Source organism: Podarcis tiliguerta, assembly GCF_965153285.1.
Source record: "Podarcis tiliguerta genome assembly, chromosome: 12".
NCBI lineage: Eukaryota > Metazoa > Chordata > Lepidosauria > Squamata > Lacertidae > Podarcis > Podarcis tiliguerta.
In genome coordinates, this window is record NC_139545.1 from 48,961,724 (window position 1) to 48,978,164 (window position 16,441).

Genomic DNA, 16,441 nt, shown 5'->3' on the forward strand with positions numbered 1-16,441 from the left:
GATCTGCAGGCTTAAAATATCATAGTGGCTTGACTCCTAATCTGGCAAGGAAAATGTATAGGTAATTTGCTGTTATCTCTCTAGAGTTCTGGGTGGCTCCCCTATCCTCTTTGAAGGACATGGTCATCTGCCCTAATAAAGTATACAGTTCTATTAGCTTTTTGGAGGGAAAGAATAGAAAAAGGCATCTTTAACAATTATTTTAAAAAATAGAATCTTAAAATCTTAATCCTTATGCCTAGAATATAAATAACATAATGATCTCTAAGATACTGTAAGGAGAGTGTCTCAATGAGATAAAGAACTTGTATAGTGTACATACAAAATACAGCACAGTCTGCATGTTGCAATAACTAAGCATGTACCAGTTATAGATGTTAATTATCTGGTTAAATTCTTTCTTGGAAAAAACAATAAGTGTTTTTCTGAAGATTGTTAGTTGAATTTTGACTCTTTCAATGTTAAAAGTGCTAACTGCTGATGTGTATAAAACCATTGTTTCTGGTTTTTATTTTACAAATTGGTTTGTACCCATTTTTTTGATGGCAAGTGTTCATGCAACTAAATTTTGTTTCTGCTGTCATGGTCTAAGTTTTTACTGTGAGGCTGTGAGTATATAGAACCTATTCTGTGTCAGAAATCTGTCTTTCCATTTCCCATTGAAAGAATAATGTCAAAGCAGCAGGGTATTTTCCTGTGGCCATCTGTACTGCACCTGATCGGTAGAGATGAAATAGTGAATACTCCTCACTCAGCCTTTTTCAAGCTCTAATTCACATAGATAAACACAATAAAAATAAGTTGGGGCTGTGTGAATTGCCTGTGAGCTGTAGTTTTTCTGAGAAGTTAGAGTTTTATATTGTCTAATTTTTAAAACCTAGTGTACAAGAAACAGAAGTATACAGTACTGGTAATTTTAGAATTTTCTAAATAGGTTGGCTGAGTTCTTTCATTAAAACTTCATAAACCAAAACAGAATGTTGTCAGTAAAATATATGGAAATTTTAAGTTTTGAGACCCCTTTACTTATAGCCTGTTCTTTGTTCTAGACACTTACTCTGAGCCCAGCTTCGGCTGGGGAGGGTGGGATATAAATAAATTATTATTATTATTATTATTATTATTATTATTATTATTATTTATTGTAATGTTCTAAAAACATCTAAAAGTTTTAAACTGCTTTTGAAATGTCTTATGAGAATTTAAACTTTTTCACAAAAGATTTATAGTTTCAACCCTTTTTTAGTTTTTAGTTTGCTAGGGACAGAACACTGTTGTGCTGGGATAGTCTTCCCTAACCTGGTGTATTCCAGGCCCTGGCTGCAGCTGATGGGAGTTGTAATCGAAAACATTTGAAGGTCACAAGGTTTGGGAAGGTTGTGGTAAGGTGCAAAAAGCTACTAATATGTCTAGGTATCAATGGTAACGCTGTTGCTTATGACCTCCAATGTTACGGTGGTGCATATAATAGAATAGAAATATATTATGTGTCAGAAGTAGCCAGTGTGCTGCCAGCTAGGTGTTGTAGACTGCAACAGCCACCATCCATGACCATTTACCTGGATTACTAGGACTGATGGGAACTGAAATCTAGCAATATATGGAGGGCACTTCGTTGAGTTTATCTGCTCTAATAATTTGATCCATTCCCCAACCCCTCTATCTTACTGGTTTTCTGGCTGCACAGAAAGGAACTAGTTCTTTTTGGCCAGTGGAGATGTATGGGCATTTTTTTCAAGGTTCGTAGAGGGCAATATGTATATTTAGGATAATGTCAGTGAGAGAGTCCCATTGCCTATTTTGTCTAAAATTGTGATTGCTCAATAATGTGAAATAGGATTTGTCAGTATTTGGGCAAATATAGTCAAATATTTTGCTTACCAAAAAAACCCACCATTTTAAAAAATCCTGATTTGGTAAGTGCTTTGAGTTTGCAGAATCATGTGCCCACCAGGGGCTTCTTTATGTGTCTTTGTTATCTGATTGGAGTGCACTGAACTCAAAACATATTCAGGGAGCTCACTCTTCATCATCTGTTGTGGCATTAAGGGATGTTCCTCCTACAATCCACTCAGCCCTTTCCCAGGATCCTGATCTCCATTCCCCAAGCCACTGAACCCCTCCCCAGGATCAGATGTTCCTTGAGGCTGCAATTCCACTCTCCTCATCCCACTGGTCCCCTAGCTCCAACCCTCTGATCTCTTCCCACTCCTCTGGATCTCATGACCTCCTCTAGGACACCTCAATGGGACTCACATGGTAGGACTTCTTGGTATATCTACTACAATTTAACTGTAGTAAATCTGGACTTCATGGGCAATGCAGCACCTCAACCCTTAGATATTAATCCTTCTTCTCCATGTATCTTGGATGATGATAGGAGGAAGGGAGATGAAGACTGGATTGCATGTACACAAAGATTTTCCTTTTTGAAGATGAATGGGTAGTCAGCATGCCCCTCTTCTGGCCAGTGTCCCCAGTCTCTCCCTTTTAGAACAGGTGGCCCAAAAAGGGAGATTGTGAGTGGGAAGGATCTCTGTCAGACTGGTAGAGCTAGAGGCAAAACAAGCACCGAATGGTATTGACTGGTGGAAAGCAGCTTGGTTTTATTCTAAACAAGTTGCTCAAACTAAGGAACCAGGTGAGAGGTCAGGAGATACCGTAATTTACAGCTCCCCTTTTTATCACCTGGCAATTGTAGAACTAGATTATGCAATACTGCTTTCTGGCCTGCTGCACTGGTGGCATTTAAGCCTTGTAGATTGCTCTTATACATAAAATATTTTATTTTTTTATTTACTGCAGTTCTTTCCTTGTCCCCTTAAGCTATCATTACATGCTGTGATCACTTTGGAAATAAAGAGGCAGAAACTGGGGAAATAATTCCGGGCATGCATAATGTGGCTGCCAGTTTATTAACTGGAGCAGTGAGGTAGGATCAACGAATACGACTTCTGCTAAGTTTGGCAGGTGGGCTCTGCTCACATTCTCTGCTAGGATTCAGGGTGAGGGGAAATGTAGAAGGGCCTTCACTTTGATGGGTGCCTGACTCTGGAATGATTTCCCCTTAGAGTTACATAGGGAAATAGTAAAATGAACTTAGTGAATGATTCTTTTGATGGCTTTAAAAAAAGGTGTAAACAGCAATAATATGAAACTGTATTTCACTGGAGTTTTGAACATTTTTCAGTGGTTATAAAACAGCTTCAAACGTTAACACGTTTTTGAAAATCTTGCAGGGAATTTTTTAGACTTATTTATTAAAATGCATAAATTAAAAACCCAGTCTTTAATATATGTAGATCTAAAAGGTAAAGGTAAAGATACCCCTGCCCGTACGGGCCAGTCTTGACAGACTCTAGGGTTGTGTGCTCATCTCACTCTAGAGGCCGGGAGCCAGCGCTGTCCGCAGACACTTCCGGGTCACGTGGCCAGCGTGACGAAGCTGCTCCGGCGAACGGGCACCAGAGCAGCACACGGAATGCCGTTTACCTTCCCGCTAGAAAGCGGTACCTATTTATCTACTTGCACTTAATTGTGCTTTCGAACTGCTAGGTGGGCAGGAGCTGGGACCGAACGACGGGAGCTCACCCCGCCGTGGGGATTCGAACCGCTGACCATGCGATCGGCAAGTCCTAGGCACTGAGGCTTTTACCCACAGCGCCACCCGCGTCCCTATATGTAGATTTACTATTGCATATTACAAGATTGTGAAAAGAGAAATAAATTGTGTGTCCATGTTGTATCTATGTAAACAGAACTTTTAAATCAATTGAACATTCATTAAAATGCCATCAGAAATCTTAAAATGTGAAACTGTATCAGCATTAAAAGAGGTACAAATTATTTAATCAAATTTATTGAATTTTAAAATGAAAGTACAGTGGCAATGTATGCTTCTGTGGAAAGTTATTTAACATTAGGTGAAATCTCCACTTCAAAAAAGTAGTTCGCTGAAGTGGCCTAAAAGAAATGTTAGCTACAAAGGAGTCAGACATTGACTAGCCATTTGCCAGCTGTGTGTAAAAGCTACTTTGGACATAAAGGGATTTCACGTTTATTATGTGGGTGGGATGATGTCAGTTTGGTTGATTATGCCCCTTTCAAGCTGCTGTGATAATTACCTGCTTGTTACTAGAAGTGTCGAGCCCATTTTCAGTACTTGTTTGCTTTTGCTGTCATGCCCTAATTGCTATATAATTTTGTCCCTGCCAATTACTGCCTTGGAGTAAAATTTGGTGTAAAAAAGTTGCAAAAAACGATACCCATGTAGCCTTCATAATTTTGACAGATTTTTTTTCAGTTATATGCCTTTATTTGTAATCTTTGAAGTCCAAAACCTAATTTCAAGCCTACAGAAGCGCCCCACACTTTGGTTTGGGTGCACACCAACAGTATACTTTCTTCTCCTTTTTTCTTTTCATATGGCTGTGAATTAGGGTTAACTAAGTGTAAAATAATCCAGTTTATTGGTTGTTGCTAGTAACAAAGTACATTTGCTGAAATCATAAGCATACTAGAGCTTGGCAAACTAAACTTTATGCTCCTGGTCAACCATTCAATTACGGTACCATTTCACCTTGACCAAGCCTCTACCTCTCAGTTGGTTTGTATTATTATTACCATTATTATTATTATTACTAAAGGAGATAACATTGTTATGTTTCATTTGGTGTGAGACTGAATGCATGAAGGATTACAAAGCACGTTGCATATTAAAGTTGCCGTGCTTTGCATGCTTTCCTTGGAGTAAGCCTAATTGAAGATGGTGCAGCTTCTAAGTAAACAGGTATTAGATTACATTGTAAAAGTGTTTCAAAGACATAAAGCTACACAACCTTCTTCTGTCCTAGAGGTGTAAAAGCCCAGGGGGGGGGGTGGACCCTCTCTCCCTCCTAGACTTTCCCCTAGTTCTTTTAAATGGAAGATTTGGAAACTTGGAGGAACTTGGGGCTGGGGAACTATGAAATATTCTCTCTTGGAATGTCTAGTGTGAATATTTTTATGAAATACAATCTACAGTAGTGAATAATTCCTTGAAGATAAAAATGAAGGCTTATATTCAGAACCAGAGATTATTTCAGAAAAGAATGTTGAAACTAAACTGTTTCATGTAAGCTGTCTGGCTCTAGGTTTGGAGTACGGTGCTACTAAATGAACTGTTCTGGCTTTTGCCTTAGTTACATTTAGTTTTAAGTCATTCAGTCATTCAGGCAAATAACTTCTGGCAAATTTGAAAATCCTTGCTTTAAAGTTGTAACTGCTACCACCTTTTTCGCACCTGCCATATGACCAGCCTCTAAATTGCTTAGATCTGTGAATATGTATAATAAAACTGGTAATTCTTTTAATTGCTAGTACTAATAGTGTACTTCAGGCAGTGATGATATGGTGTGCATGAAAAACCACATGATCTGGATAGCTCAGTTGGTTAGATGGTGGTTCTGATAATGCCAAGGTTGCAGGTTTGATCTCCTTATGGGACAGCTACATATTCCTGCATTGTAGGGGGTTGGACTAGATGATCCTCAGTCCCTTCCAGCTGTATGATTCTACCATTGCCTGAGGAAGGGTGTTTTGTGTTAGCTCCATAGAGTACCATAGCTGAGCTAAACATTTGCACCTGCTTTCTACTGTTGCAAATGAGGGACAATACAACAACCTCTTAAACACTGTCTCAAGATTTTCCTCAATACCTTTCAGAGAATTAAAAAGTTTTAGTTTCCTAGATAATTGCACTGTTGTAATAATTTTGTCTTTTCCATACAAAGAATAGTAGATAGAGATGCCTGCAGGCACTACAGATTTTTTTCCCTTTTCTTTTCCCCAGTTATTGCTGAAGAAAATTCATATACCTCATATGCGAGGGAACACTTTTTGAGCAGCTGGCTGTACTAAAGCTGATGACGGTCTGGAGCAGACAACCTTTGCTTTAATAAATGGAATAGGATTTCATTTGGTTCTGAAGTCATTTTTGGAGCAGTGTGATATGTGGATGGTTTAAATTTATGGGTTGTTTCCCTAGCTCTGGGCAAATATTAAAACTCAAGTAACTTGCATGTTTTGCATCTGTGTCTGCTGACCATTCCTGCATTGTGAATGTATGGGGCATTAGGGGAGGGGCAGTGTCTTTGGTGGGGGACACATTGGGCTCCTTCTGGAGTAGTTTGTCTGCCTTTAGTCCCTACCCTGCTCTCACCTCTAACATGTGGCCCCTAGAAGCTACAGCAGCTACACCTTGGGAAACCGGGCTGGCGGGCTGGCTAAACCAATTGAGAGTAGCCAGTGGATCTCAAACCCTCGGTGAGTCAGGTGAGTTAGGTACTTGTCTGTCCCCTGCATGTAAAGACAGGCTCTGGGGGACTGAGCAAACAAGACCAATAGCGAGTCCAAGGATCAAGAAGGTGGTTTCTGCATGTGCTGTTGTGGGAAATGAGGGGCAGGAAAACTCTGATCTAAACCTCTGCAGCCTTGTGGGGTATGTTCAGGAGAAGAAAAGGCTAAGGAATAAACTCAAGGTTTGTTTTCCTTTCGGCATGAAGGACAGTCGAGGCCGTGGTGTCTTTATGATATACAGTATTATTTATTTACACACACATACAGTCTGAGCCTACAATTTAGGGGTTCTCAGCGTTAGCACCCCAAGAGGGCCTTCCTTCTCCCATAGCAACAGCCTTGAATTGAAGCACAGATCAGGCATGGTTTTGTCTTGCAGGCTTTAGCCTGCACCTTGTATCTGGCACAGAGCCACTTTCCTTGTTCCCTTTGTTTTTCTAACTGCTTAGAAAGACAAAGTACAGTGGTACCTCGGGTTACATACGCTTCAGATGACATACGCTTCAGGTTACAGACTCCGCTAACCCAGAAATATTACCTCGGGTTAAGAACTTTGCTTCAGGATGAGAACAGAAATCGTGCAGCAGCAGGAGGCCCCATTAGCTAAAGTGGTGCTTCAGGTTAAGAACAGTTTCAGGTTAAGAACAGACCTCTAGAACAAATTAAGTACTTAACCCGAGGTACCACTGTGTACTTAGAGGGTCATTACCTCATCAGGAAGCCAGCCTGGCAATTCCAGGAATTGAATCCATGCTGGTTCCAGGAATTAGAAGGGGGCTCAGACATACAGCCTATCCTCCCTTCCAATCTCATAACAATATTTGCAGATTTGTAGACATATACTGTGGTTGAGTGCCACAGGATCTCAAAAGCACCAAACTCCTTTGCACACAAGGAGTTGCTTATGTACTTCAGTGGAAAGGGCTGCCTTACTTTACAATTTTAGCAGGACCATTTACCAAACTAATTCTTTTTCTTGCTATGCCAAATTTGTTAATGAAAGAAAATAATGCAAGCTTGAAAACTCCAAAGAGCTGTTGGTCTTAGAAGGAAGCTTCAAGAGACTATAGTTTAATGTTATGAGCTACAAGCAGCTTCTGTGTGGTTTAATAAATATAATAGTTCAGAGGCAGTTTAAGGAAATTAATGAAGATTGTCTTATTTGTCATGTGCTTTAGGAGCAAGCCCAGTAGACATACTGGGGAAGCTTAGCAAGAGAATATAAATGGTGTCATATTAATTGCCTTTCCCCTTCATTCAAGACGAATCTCAAATTTATTTACCACTTTTAAAATCCAGTTCTAAAGAGCTCAGTGTTGGGTTCAGGAGTTTGTTATCTAGTCATCCCAACAGCCCTGAGGGACAGATTAAGCTGACATGCCCAGAGCCATCCAACAGGTTTCATGGCTGAGTAGGGAAATCTGAACCTCGGTCTCTCCAGTCCATCACTCTTATCAACTGCACTACTCTGTGTAAGCTTTTTATTTTTATTCCATTTTTTCCACATGGTCAATAATATACAATCTTTGTAATCCTTGCATTCATCCTATAAGGCTGCATAGTCCTGGCCTCCTTGTGTGGTTACTATGAAAGGGTTGCCTTGAACCATAGACTTTCCGGACAATAATTTAAGCTGATAACTATTATATTAAGCAGGCATATTCATGTAACTAGAGAAGTAGTTCTCACCCTTTAATCCTCTACCCCTACTAAGTATGCAACATTATAATCAAATGCCCCACAAGTCACAGGTTTAAAAAATGCATGTAAAAACAACACACCAGAGGAGGCAACATTTTTATATAGCTACAGATAAATTTGCTATATGCATTGCTACATAGTTTTCAGATGGAATATGAGGTGATGGATTCTGGAAGCTCATACACAGAAGGGAGAAATAAGTTCTCAAAAGTGCCAATTTTTGCTTGAGTCCGGTTAGCTTTTTTTTTTAAAAAAAGAACCTGTTTCTCCCTTTTCTTTGTTAATATGACAGTGCCCTGGCCCCCTTGGGAATGTTTTTCAGGATTTTGTATATCACCTCCTGGAGGGATGTATGGCTTGACTAAATGTTATTGACCTAACACCTTCTGAACTATGTTTGCATTTTCAAATGAGCTAATGTTCTGTGTGTTTTCTTTCTTTCAGGTGCACTCTAGTTATTTTAGTAGCAGGGATAGTCCTGTCATTAGACAGTGTGAAGTAGATGCCTCAGGCAGCTGATTTTGGAATTTATGAAAGGGTAGCATATTGACAGATATGTAATGTAAATTTAGGCTGTCAGGGAGGGGTGGAGGTACTTGTAGTATTTGTGTGTGTGCCTCAGGTGCCAAGGTAACTTGATCAGCCTTGGATCAGTGTATTTTCATGTCATCCAACAATCTCAAGGTCCAAGTAGGTTGGTATCAGCAGAGGTGTCTTCTCAGGTACCTAGGTCCCGAGTCATATAGGGCTTTAGATGTCAACATATGCCAACCTTAAATTGGTCATGATCACATATAAATGTATAGCAATACAAGAATTGGCATTAATTCTCTGAGCAACATAAAATGTTAAGTATATTCAAAAAGTAAATTTATTCATATTAGCAATCCCCCTCCCCATAATATTTGGAGTTTAGGTGGAGCACAAACTCAGAAGTTGGTGTTAGGTGCAGAATTCAGCATTCTGAGTCTGAATGCCTTATGGCAATGGCAATAAGCTTAAAACCATGTGCAATGCCTAGTGAAATAACAGATGATGGAGAAGGGTTTGTGTAGGCTATCTAGGCCTGGGGATAAGACACAACTCAATTGCCTATTTCCATGATTAGCAGGAACAGAATGAATTGCAGCATGTGCTTAGTTTCTAATAATGTATGCAAGTTGTTAAATTCAGTTTTCTTGATGAATTTGGCCTATTGTTTATATTTGATGAATAGCGATATTATAAGCCCAGTTTAACTACGAGATTTTTGTGGTATGTTCCTTAACATTTTAATGAACAATCCTGTAAGGTGCTCACTTTTTATATAGCCCCTATTGAGGTCATTATAGGCTGGGGAAGATGTGGTGGTGGGTATGGATGTGTCATTTAAATGAGTGTTGGTCAAAAATTTAGTGGTTGTTCCTCTTTCTGGTTTCTCCCCCATCCTTTGTGACCATAGTTGCCATGTTAACAAGCCACCAGCCCATGTGGTACTGTTGCTGAATGAAAGGTTGGTTCATAATATTACACAAATCAGAAGGAGCCGCCTGGCCTGAATTGCTGAAAGTTGGGTGGATGGCTGGAAGGTGTCTATTTGCCTTGGTTGCATCTGCCTGAATTCTTAACACAGCACAACACTGCAATAATCTAAAGTCTCCTTTCCAGACTTCCTGCCTGGGAGCCAATTTTGAATGTTTCTACTTGGTGTTGGACAGTAAGACAGATTAGGGACTCTTGTTGATTTACCACTCACCACACTCTTCAGCAGTCTTCCTGCCTGGAGCTGACAGAGCTTATCTCTGGGCTAGTGTTGAGGACCCCCAGGATGTTGCCAAGGCTGCTTTGTGAGGATTTTATGGCCGCCATGACAAATGACAGCAGTTTGCCCCAGCATATCCTTGGCTTAATTTGAAGAGTGAGGAACTTCATTCATGGAGGCCAAATGCAGCCCTCCAGGCTTCTGTGTCTGTCCTGGGGTGAGATAGGGCGGGGCTTAGACTGGTAATAGGGCTATAAGAATGTAGAGCTCTGATGTTGCTTCAGCAAGAAACAAACAGGGTGAACTGAGTGTAGTAGCAGCATCTTAAGAACTGTCCAGAGAGGCTTACCTGACAGTACCCTATCTCTCACTTAAGTGACAGGCAGTGGCGTAGCGTGGGTTGTCAGCACCTGGGGCAAGGCAAGTAATTTGCGCCCCCTAACCCGGGGCAAGGCAAGTAATTTGTGCCCCCCCCGGCTGCACTGTCCCTCCCCCAGATAGTCCCTCGCTCTCTCTCCGCACCGCACGCCTGGCACCCTCCCCTCCACAGTGGGCGGCGACCTGGCGGCTCGGATCGGATTTGCACAGCCAGCACTGCAGTGAGAGAGAGTGAGTGAGCCAGGTAGGGGCAGAGAGCTGTGAGTGCGAGCGCGCCCCCCCCAGATGTTGCGCCCGGTGCAGCCGGTCCCCCCTGCACCCCCCACGCTATGCCACTGGTGACAGGTAAAAACAGTTTTTATCTGCCCAGGCCGTCAAAGTTTAAGAGATTTGGATTTTTAGCATGAAATCTTCTGCATCTCCTTTTTATACTAGTTTTAACTGCCTCCTGTTATTTGTTTTCCTGATTTTGGTATATTTTATGCTTTTATTTATAAACTTCTCTGAGAGCACAGCAGAAGAACAGCCAAAGTGCGCTTATAATAAATAAACAATATTTCTACATGTTGAACATAATTCTGATTCCAGCTTTCAGAGCAACTTTTTAATGCCTCCCCCTTTCTAAAAAAAACAAAAAACCTGTATTGCTTTATATTGTAGAACTGTATACTATTTATTCAGATTGCTTTTTGTACTAAAACCCAATTAAATTAAAGTATAAATATATTCTTCCAACTTCTATTTTGTAATTTCCCCCCAATGGAGCTATTTTAAACCTGTGCAGTAGTTGGAAGGTCCTTTGTAGTACAGTAAATGCAAAAGAAGAAAATTGCATGAAAACACCAGATGTGGGTATGTTCTCTATTGAAAAGAAGTAATTATATTCAATTAGTTCAAACCTGTGATTTTGCTAATGTTAAATGCATTGCTTGAAATGTGTTTGGGGGAGGGGGACACAGTTGAGAAATCATCAGTGTGGCACATTTAAAAGATCTGCGTGTGTATATGTGTGTGTGCCGTTCTTTGCATACTAATATATGCACTGTAGGATGTAAATACAAAAGTTTACATAACCTGTGAAATAAACAGAAGGAAAATATTTTAATCTAATTGCCTAAAGGTTTTCTATAGGAGGTGAAAATTTTGAAGTAATTTGGTATTAGATGTGCTTTAAAAGTACCATTTAAATGTTATGCCTCCATACTCTAGTAAAACCAGTATGCATAGATGCAGATGCTGTGATTAGAAGCAATATATAACCTCTCCTCTACATTACTTTTTGAAGATTTTAGCTATTAGACCACACTTGACTACCCTTCCCGTACAATAAGAGCAAAACAGGCTTTCATAAATGTTGCTATTTCTAGGGTGTACTCCTTGTTCAAGTGGGATGAGCATGAAATAATTTTTCACCTGCTTACATTAATTTTCTTTTGTCTTTGTCCATGTAGAATTATACCCTCAGAAATAAAATATAACCCAAAAGTTTATTTGAGTAGAAACACAATATAATATTGATACTAAAAGAAGAGAAAGCAATCATGTATGCAAATGCGGGGACAGAAGCATACATGTGCAAAGAAAAGAAACTCACAGTGTATATCTAATATGGTATAATTAGATTCAATTTCTCAAGTGTGCTACTTCCATGGGTTGATTGTGTACATTCTCTTGAGCATAATTATGGCAATCACAAAAATTTCATTGAGTTCAGTTTTATTCTTTTTATTACTTTTACATAGCTGTGTAGTGTGTTGTAAATCTGAAAAGTTGTGAACCTGACCTGGCAGCATTTTAAACTTCAGCTCCTGTTAGTATATGACCCAATAAAATAAAACTGACATGTTTCCAACTCCTTTTCTTGTCTCTCACATCACCCTCCTTTCTTTATTCCGACAGCTACTTTACTACTCCTTTTAAAACTTCTTTTTCACTGTGGCTAGCACCACCCTTCTGCTGTTTTTTGTTTAGTGTGATTCTTTTGACAGACAGATTATCATAATTTTTGAAATTCTGCCATCCTAGATTATATCTGAAAAATCTGGGTAATTTGTGTGGAGATTTACCTGCACAGTTTTTAAATTCTCATGTAATGTTAATCCAATTTCCTATTGTGTGCTGCAAAACCAGTATCTCATCAGATTCTTCTGTTGTGATGATATATTGGGTTACATTTTCAAAGACGATGGCATGCTTCGTCAGAACCCATTATTTGTGGTGTGGTTAAAATTATTTCCAAATATATACTGGTATAAATTTAAGAGTGTGGTATTGTTTTATGAAGAAATAGGATTATTGAATGTTACACCGAAATATTATTTTGTGGCCAGTTAGTTGAGTAAGAGTTCTTTTAAGATTACTATCACCTTTGCCCACTTGCTGAGTATTTTTTTATTGACTATGAATTTTGAGTTTTAATATGCCTGAGGAAAGATGATCTGATGTGTATGTTGTATTATAACAGGCATAATTTTGCATCAGGCAATCCTCCTGTATATGAGAGAGAAGGGGGGAATGGAATCATTTTTTAAAATGATACTATATTATTAATTGCATTTAAAATATTTTTCAAAAAACTGCTGCTCAACTAATCTCAGCCCATTTTTAGTCAATTCAAAAGTTGTGTAATCTATTTATTGATTTAAATTTTGCAGTTCTCTTGTAATCTTCCAAATAATATTATCTGAAGAACTGCACTGCTAGTTAGTTGCTTGCAAGTGTGCTTTGGACGTAATGTTTCATGAGCAACTGCTTCCTTCTCTCTCAGATGGCAAACTACCGGTACTTTTGAAACAAAGGAGACTTTCAAAAACAGTCTTTGATAAAAGGGATGTGACTACAGTTTAAACAAAGAGAGAGAGAAAGGATATTGACTCTATGAACCAAACACTTTCAGCATTCCTAAAGTAGCTCTTTGGACCCAGCCTATGTATTTTTGACCTGAAACTTTCAATTGTAATAGAAAATGCAATGATCAGGTATGAGCAGATGGATTGAGTGGTACAGCCTTTCTCCTAGTAGCATATTCTATGTATCAGAACTATTAAAAATAGATATTTGGCTTTTAACATTTATAAATATCTGCTATTTTAATTATTTTTTATTCTATATTATAAACAACCGCTTATATTTCACAGGCCTCGAAGTAGAGGAAAACCTGCAGTGGAGGATGAAGACAGCATGGATGGTTTGGAGGCAGCAGAAACAGAAAACACTGTGGAAACTGGTAAAGGCACATGTAGTACCAATGCTTTCATAAATTTTGGGAATATGGGCTGTTTTCCTCGCATATATCCATATGTAAGGAAAAACAGATATAGAAAATGCAAGTAGAAAATGTATATTTTTTTAAAAAAATGTTTGTTTAAAGAAAAGTGTAGTTTGAGAAGCATGAGTTTATTGAAGGGTTAAATTCAGTGGGCTAGCAGTTGCTGAAAGTAATAGTAAAAGCATATTCAATACACTTATCTCTATGGAAAAAGAGCACAAAAGAGTGAAGAAAACAGACATGGAATATTTTTAAATGGCTTAAAACCAAAGTGGAAAATTAGAAAATCAAAGAAAGGACAGGTTATTAAGACTACATTTGTACCTGACTACAGATGTAATTCAATTTTCAGTCTCCTCCACCTCCAGCATCTTGGGTACTGATTTAAAATAAAAATAAAAATGGTCCTTCAGTGCAATCCTACATTGGACAGTGTGCTTGTGCAGAACAGAATATAGGAAGATACTTCAATATAGGCAAAAGCCAAGGCCACTGTCTCTTTGCTTCTAAATGATGATGACCTTAGCAACAGCAGCTCCTCCATGTCTACCTAATAAGTCTTAGAATGTTGTTTCCATGTTTCTTTATAGATGTCTGATTGACTTGCTTTTCTAAGTGAGGAGGCTTGTGGAACCTCCCAAGGCAATGACTTCCAGTTCCAGGCACTGCTGCAGAAAGATCCTGTTCCTCATTAGGCAGCATGTATAAGAGTAGCTCAGTAACAATCTTCAGAAGTAGGCTGAAAGTTTTCAAAATATAGTTAGATTTTTTCCCCTAGGAAATATCAGTCTGGTGTAACACAGTAGTTAAAACTGATTGCTCATAAAGATCCTTCCAATTAAAAGCTTTTGAAGTTATTTAAAGGTTTGGTTCTCTTGAGACTACATTAAAATGCTTATGCTAGCTATTTGAAGCTGTTTACGAAACAGAGGCAAGAAAAAGTAAAGTTTTTACTTTTAAAGTTTATCTGTGGATATTTTCAACAAAATTCTATTTGAAGAATTGGCTGTTGCAAATTCAATAGAAATTGAATTTTATAATTTAATCCTTTAATCCTTGCCTTTCTCTTCAAATCCTCATAAACCACTTAACTCTTCTTTATGGTCATTAATCCTTCCTGTTGGTCTCCTCTATACTTTTTGAGACTCTGTTATAACTAACAAGATCTGTAAACTGAGAACATCTTATGCATCAGATTAGTGTTGCCTTTGAATGTTATAGGAAAGCACCTTATGATAAATCCATCAAGATTAAAGTAATTCCATTTACAGCATCCATCTGTATTCTTCACTACAATGAATGGTCTATTTTGTCAACCAAAATCATTTAATCATCCCCCCCACAGCATATAAATACCCTGTTTCAGTGTCTGAATACAGATAATATAAAATTAGTTGAAAGAGGTAAAACCATATATCTGATAAGTATATGACAATGGCCAATAGAGTATTGTCTTAACTAGTTGTATTCTTATTAGTCTCATACCCAACTATAAAATAAACCTGTTTTTTTTCTGATATTGAGTAGTATTCCAGTGGTGACGTCAGCTGACAGAGGGAATTCACTGGTAGAATGGGGAGGGAGGTAATTTTTAGTGATCCCTGCTTCCTACATTGCCATGAAGACCCTTCTATATCTGCTCTAGAGGAGGGTAGGTCCTCTGGAGCAGTTTTAGCTGGTTGCAGAAAGTTAGGGTTTAGGTAGATGCAGAGTGGAGAAAAAGAGAGCAAACATTTGCTTCCTCTCAATAGGTTTATGAGGTAGGAAATATTGTTGACTGGATGTGTTCAATACAACTATAGTAAAATCTTCAGAATGGTGGTGATTTGCCTTCCATCAGCTGTCACCCACCATTGGCTAACTTCCATTGCTTTGTATATCGTAGCCTTCACGCTAATCAGATAAAAAATCAATCTTATAAAAACAAAACTAAAGACTTGAACATCAAGTCAGTCGCTGTAACAGATGGACATCTTGTGTGATCATTGAGCCATTCAAGGGGTTGTTATTTTTTTCCATGGAATATCTCAATGAAATTTCATTGAGTTTCCTGTGGTTGTCCTTCAACCATATTGTATGCTGCCTGACTGTAATTTCTAGTATTGTATTTATGTCTTAAGTGGAGCTCTTCAGCCTCATTTCTGGGATGACTTTGAATCGATTGCTCATGAGTCTCAGACTGCTTTCATCCTCCTAAGACACATAACATTCAGGTCAATCAACAAAGCCTTGCCACTGGACCAGAATTATTTAGATTGCATCATAGGAAGATGTTTTCTTACTATAGGATTTGCATATTTCCTTTGCTTACTTGAGGACTAGTAAATATATGACACTTTATTTTTGTTAACATGCTCCTCTGGTTTTTTATTTGGTTGTAGAAGACCTAATCTGAAACCTTTTCTGGAAAGGTGCTATTGTAATCACACAGGACATAAATTTATTTTAATTAACTGCCGTCAAATAAATAGTTTAACACCAAAGGTTACATATACCTAGTAATGTTATGCCTTTCAACAGTTTGAAACATGTTTTTGGATCAGTTTAAACTAACCGTTTTCCTCTATGCTTTACTGCAGTTGTTATCAGTAATATGGCAGTTGGTTTCCTTCCCCCTCCTCTGAAATGTCATATTATATCCTATGCTTTATAACATGTGTATGTTGAATTTTAAATTATACCATGTTATTAGCTGCAGTACTTTATAGCAATCTGTAGTTTATCTGTGTACTGTATTCCAATTTGATTTTGCTTTTCACTAATTAGACTTGGTCCTGCAGTGTGCCTAGGCTTGCTGTTGTTGCAGATAGCAGAAATCCTATGGAGGAAAAGACCTGAATGCTGTGGTCTATTGCATGTTATTCAGTCTGTTAATTATTTCCTCACTTCATTTGCATATACCCAATAGCGTGGGGAAAAGATGATTTAATGAAAGATGGAACTATAATAGTCCCTATGCACTTATCACTACAATTCAAATAATTTGATATGTAAAATTTAAAACATCACAAAAATTG

The 16,441-nt window shown here is 38.5% G+C and overlaps 1 protein-coding gene and 1 long non-coding RNA gene across 17 annotated transcripts in view; both read left to right on the forward strand.

Annotated features, from left to right (window-relative positions):
• Window positions 1–16,441, forward strand: part of KMT2C (lysine methyltransferase 2C) — a 143,104-nt gene that overhangs the window by 23,618 nt on the left and 103,045 nt on the right. For all 16 annotated transcript variants that reach the window (XM_083405853.1, XM_083405863.1, XM_083405862.1 and 13 more), the window contains exon 2: window positions 13,294–13,382. In XM_083405853.1, coding sequence (XP_083261979.1) covers window positions 13,294–13,382 — 89 coding nt within the window. The remainder of the gene's footprint in view (window positions 1–13,293; window positions 13,383–16,441) is intronic.
• On the forward strand, window positions 8,364–10,985 carry LOC310661179. The gene is made up of 3 exons (XR_014503816.1): window positions 8,364–8,727; window positions 8,949–10,163; window positions 10,502–10,985. It is a non-coding gene; the product is annotated as an uncharacterized lncRNA (long non-coding RNA).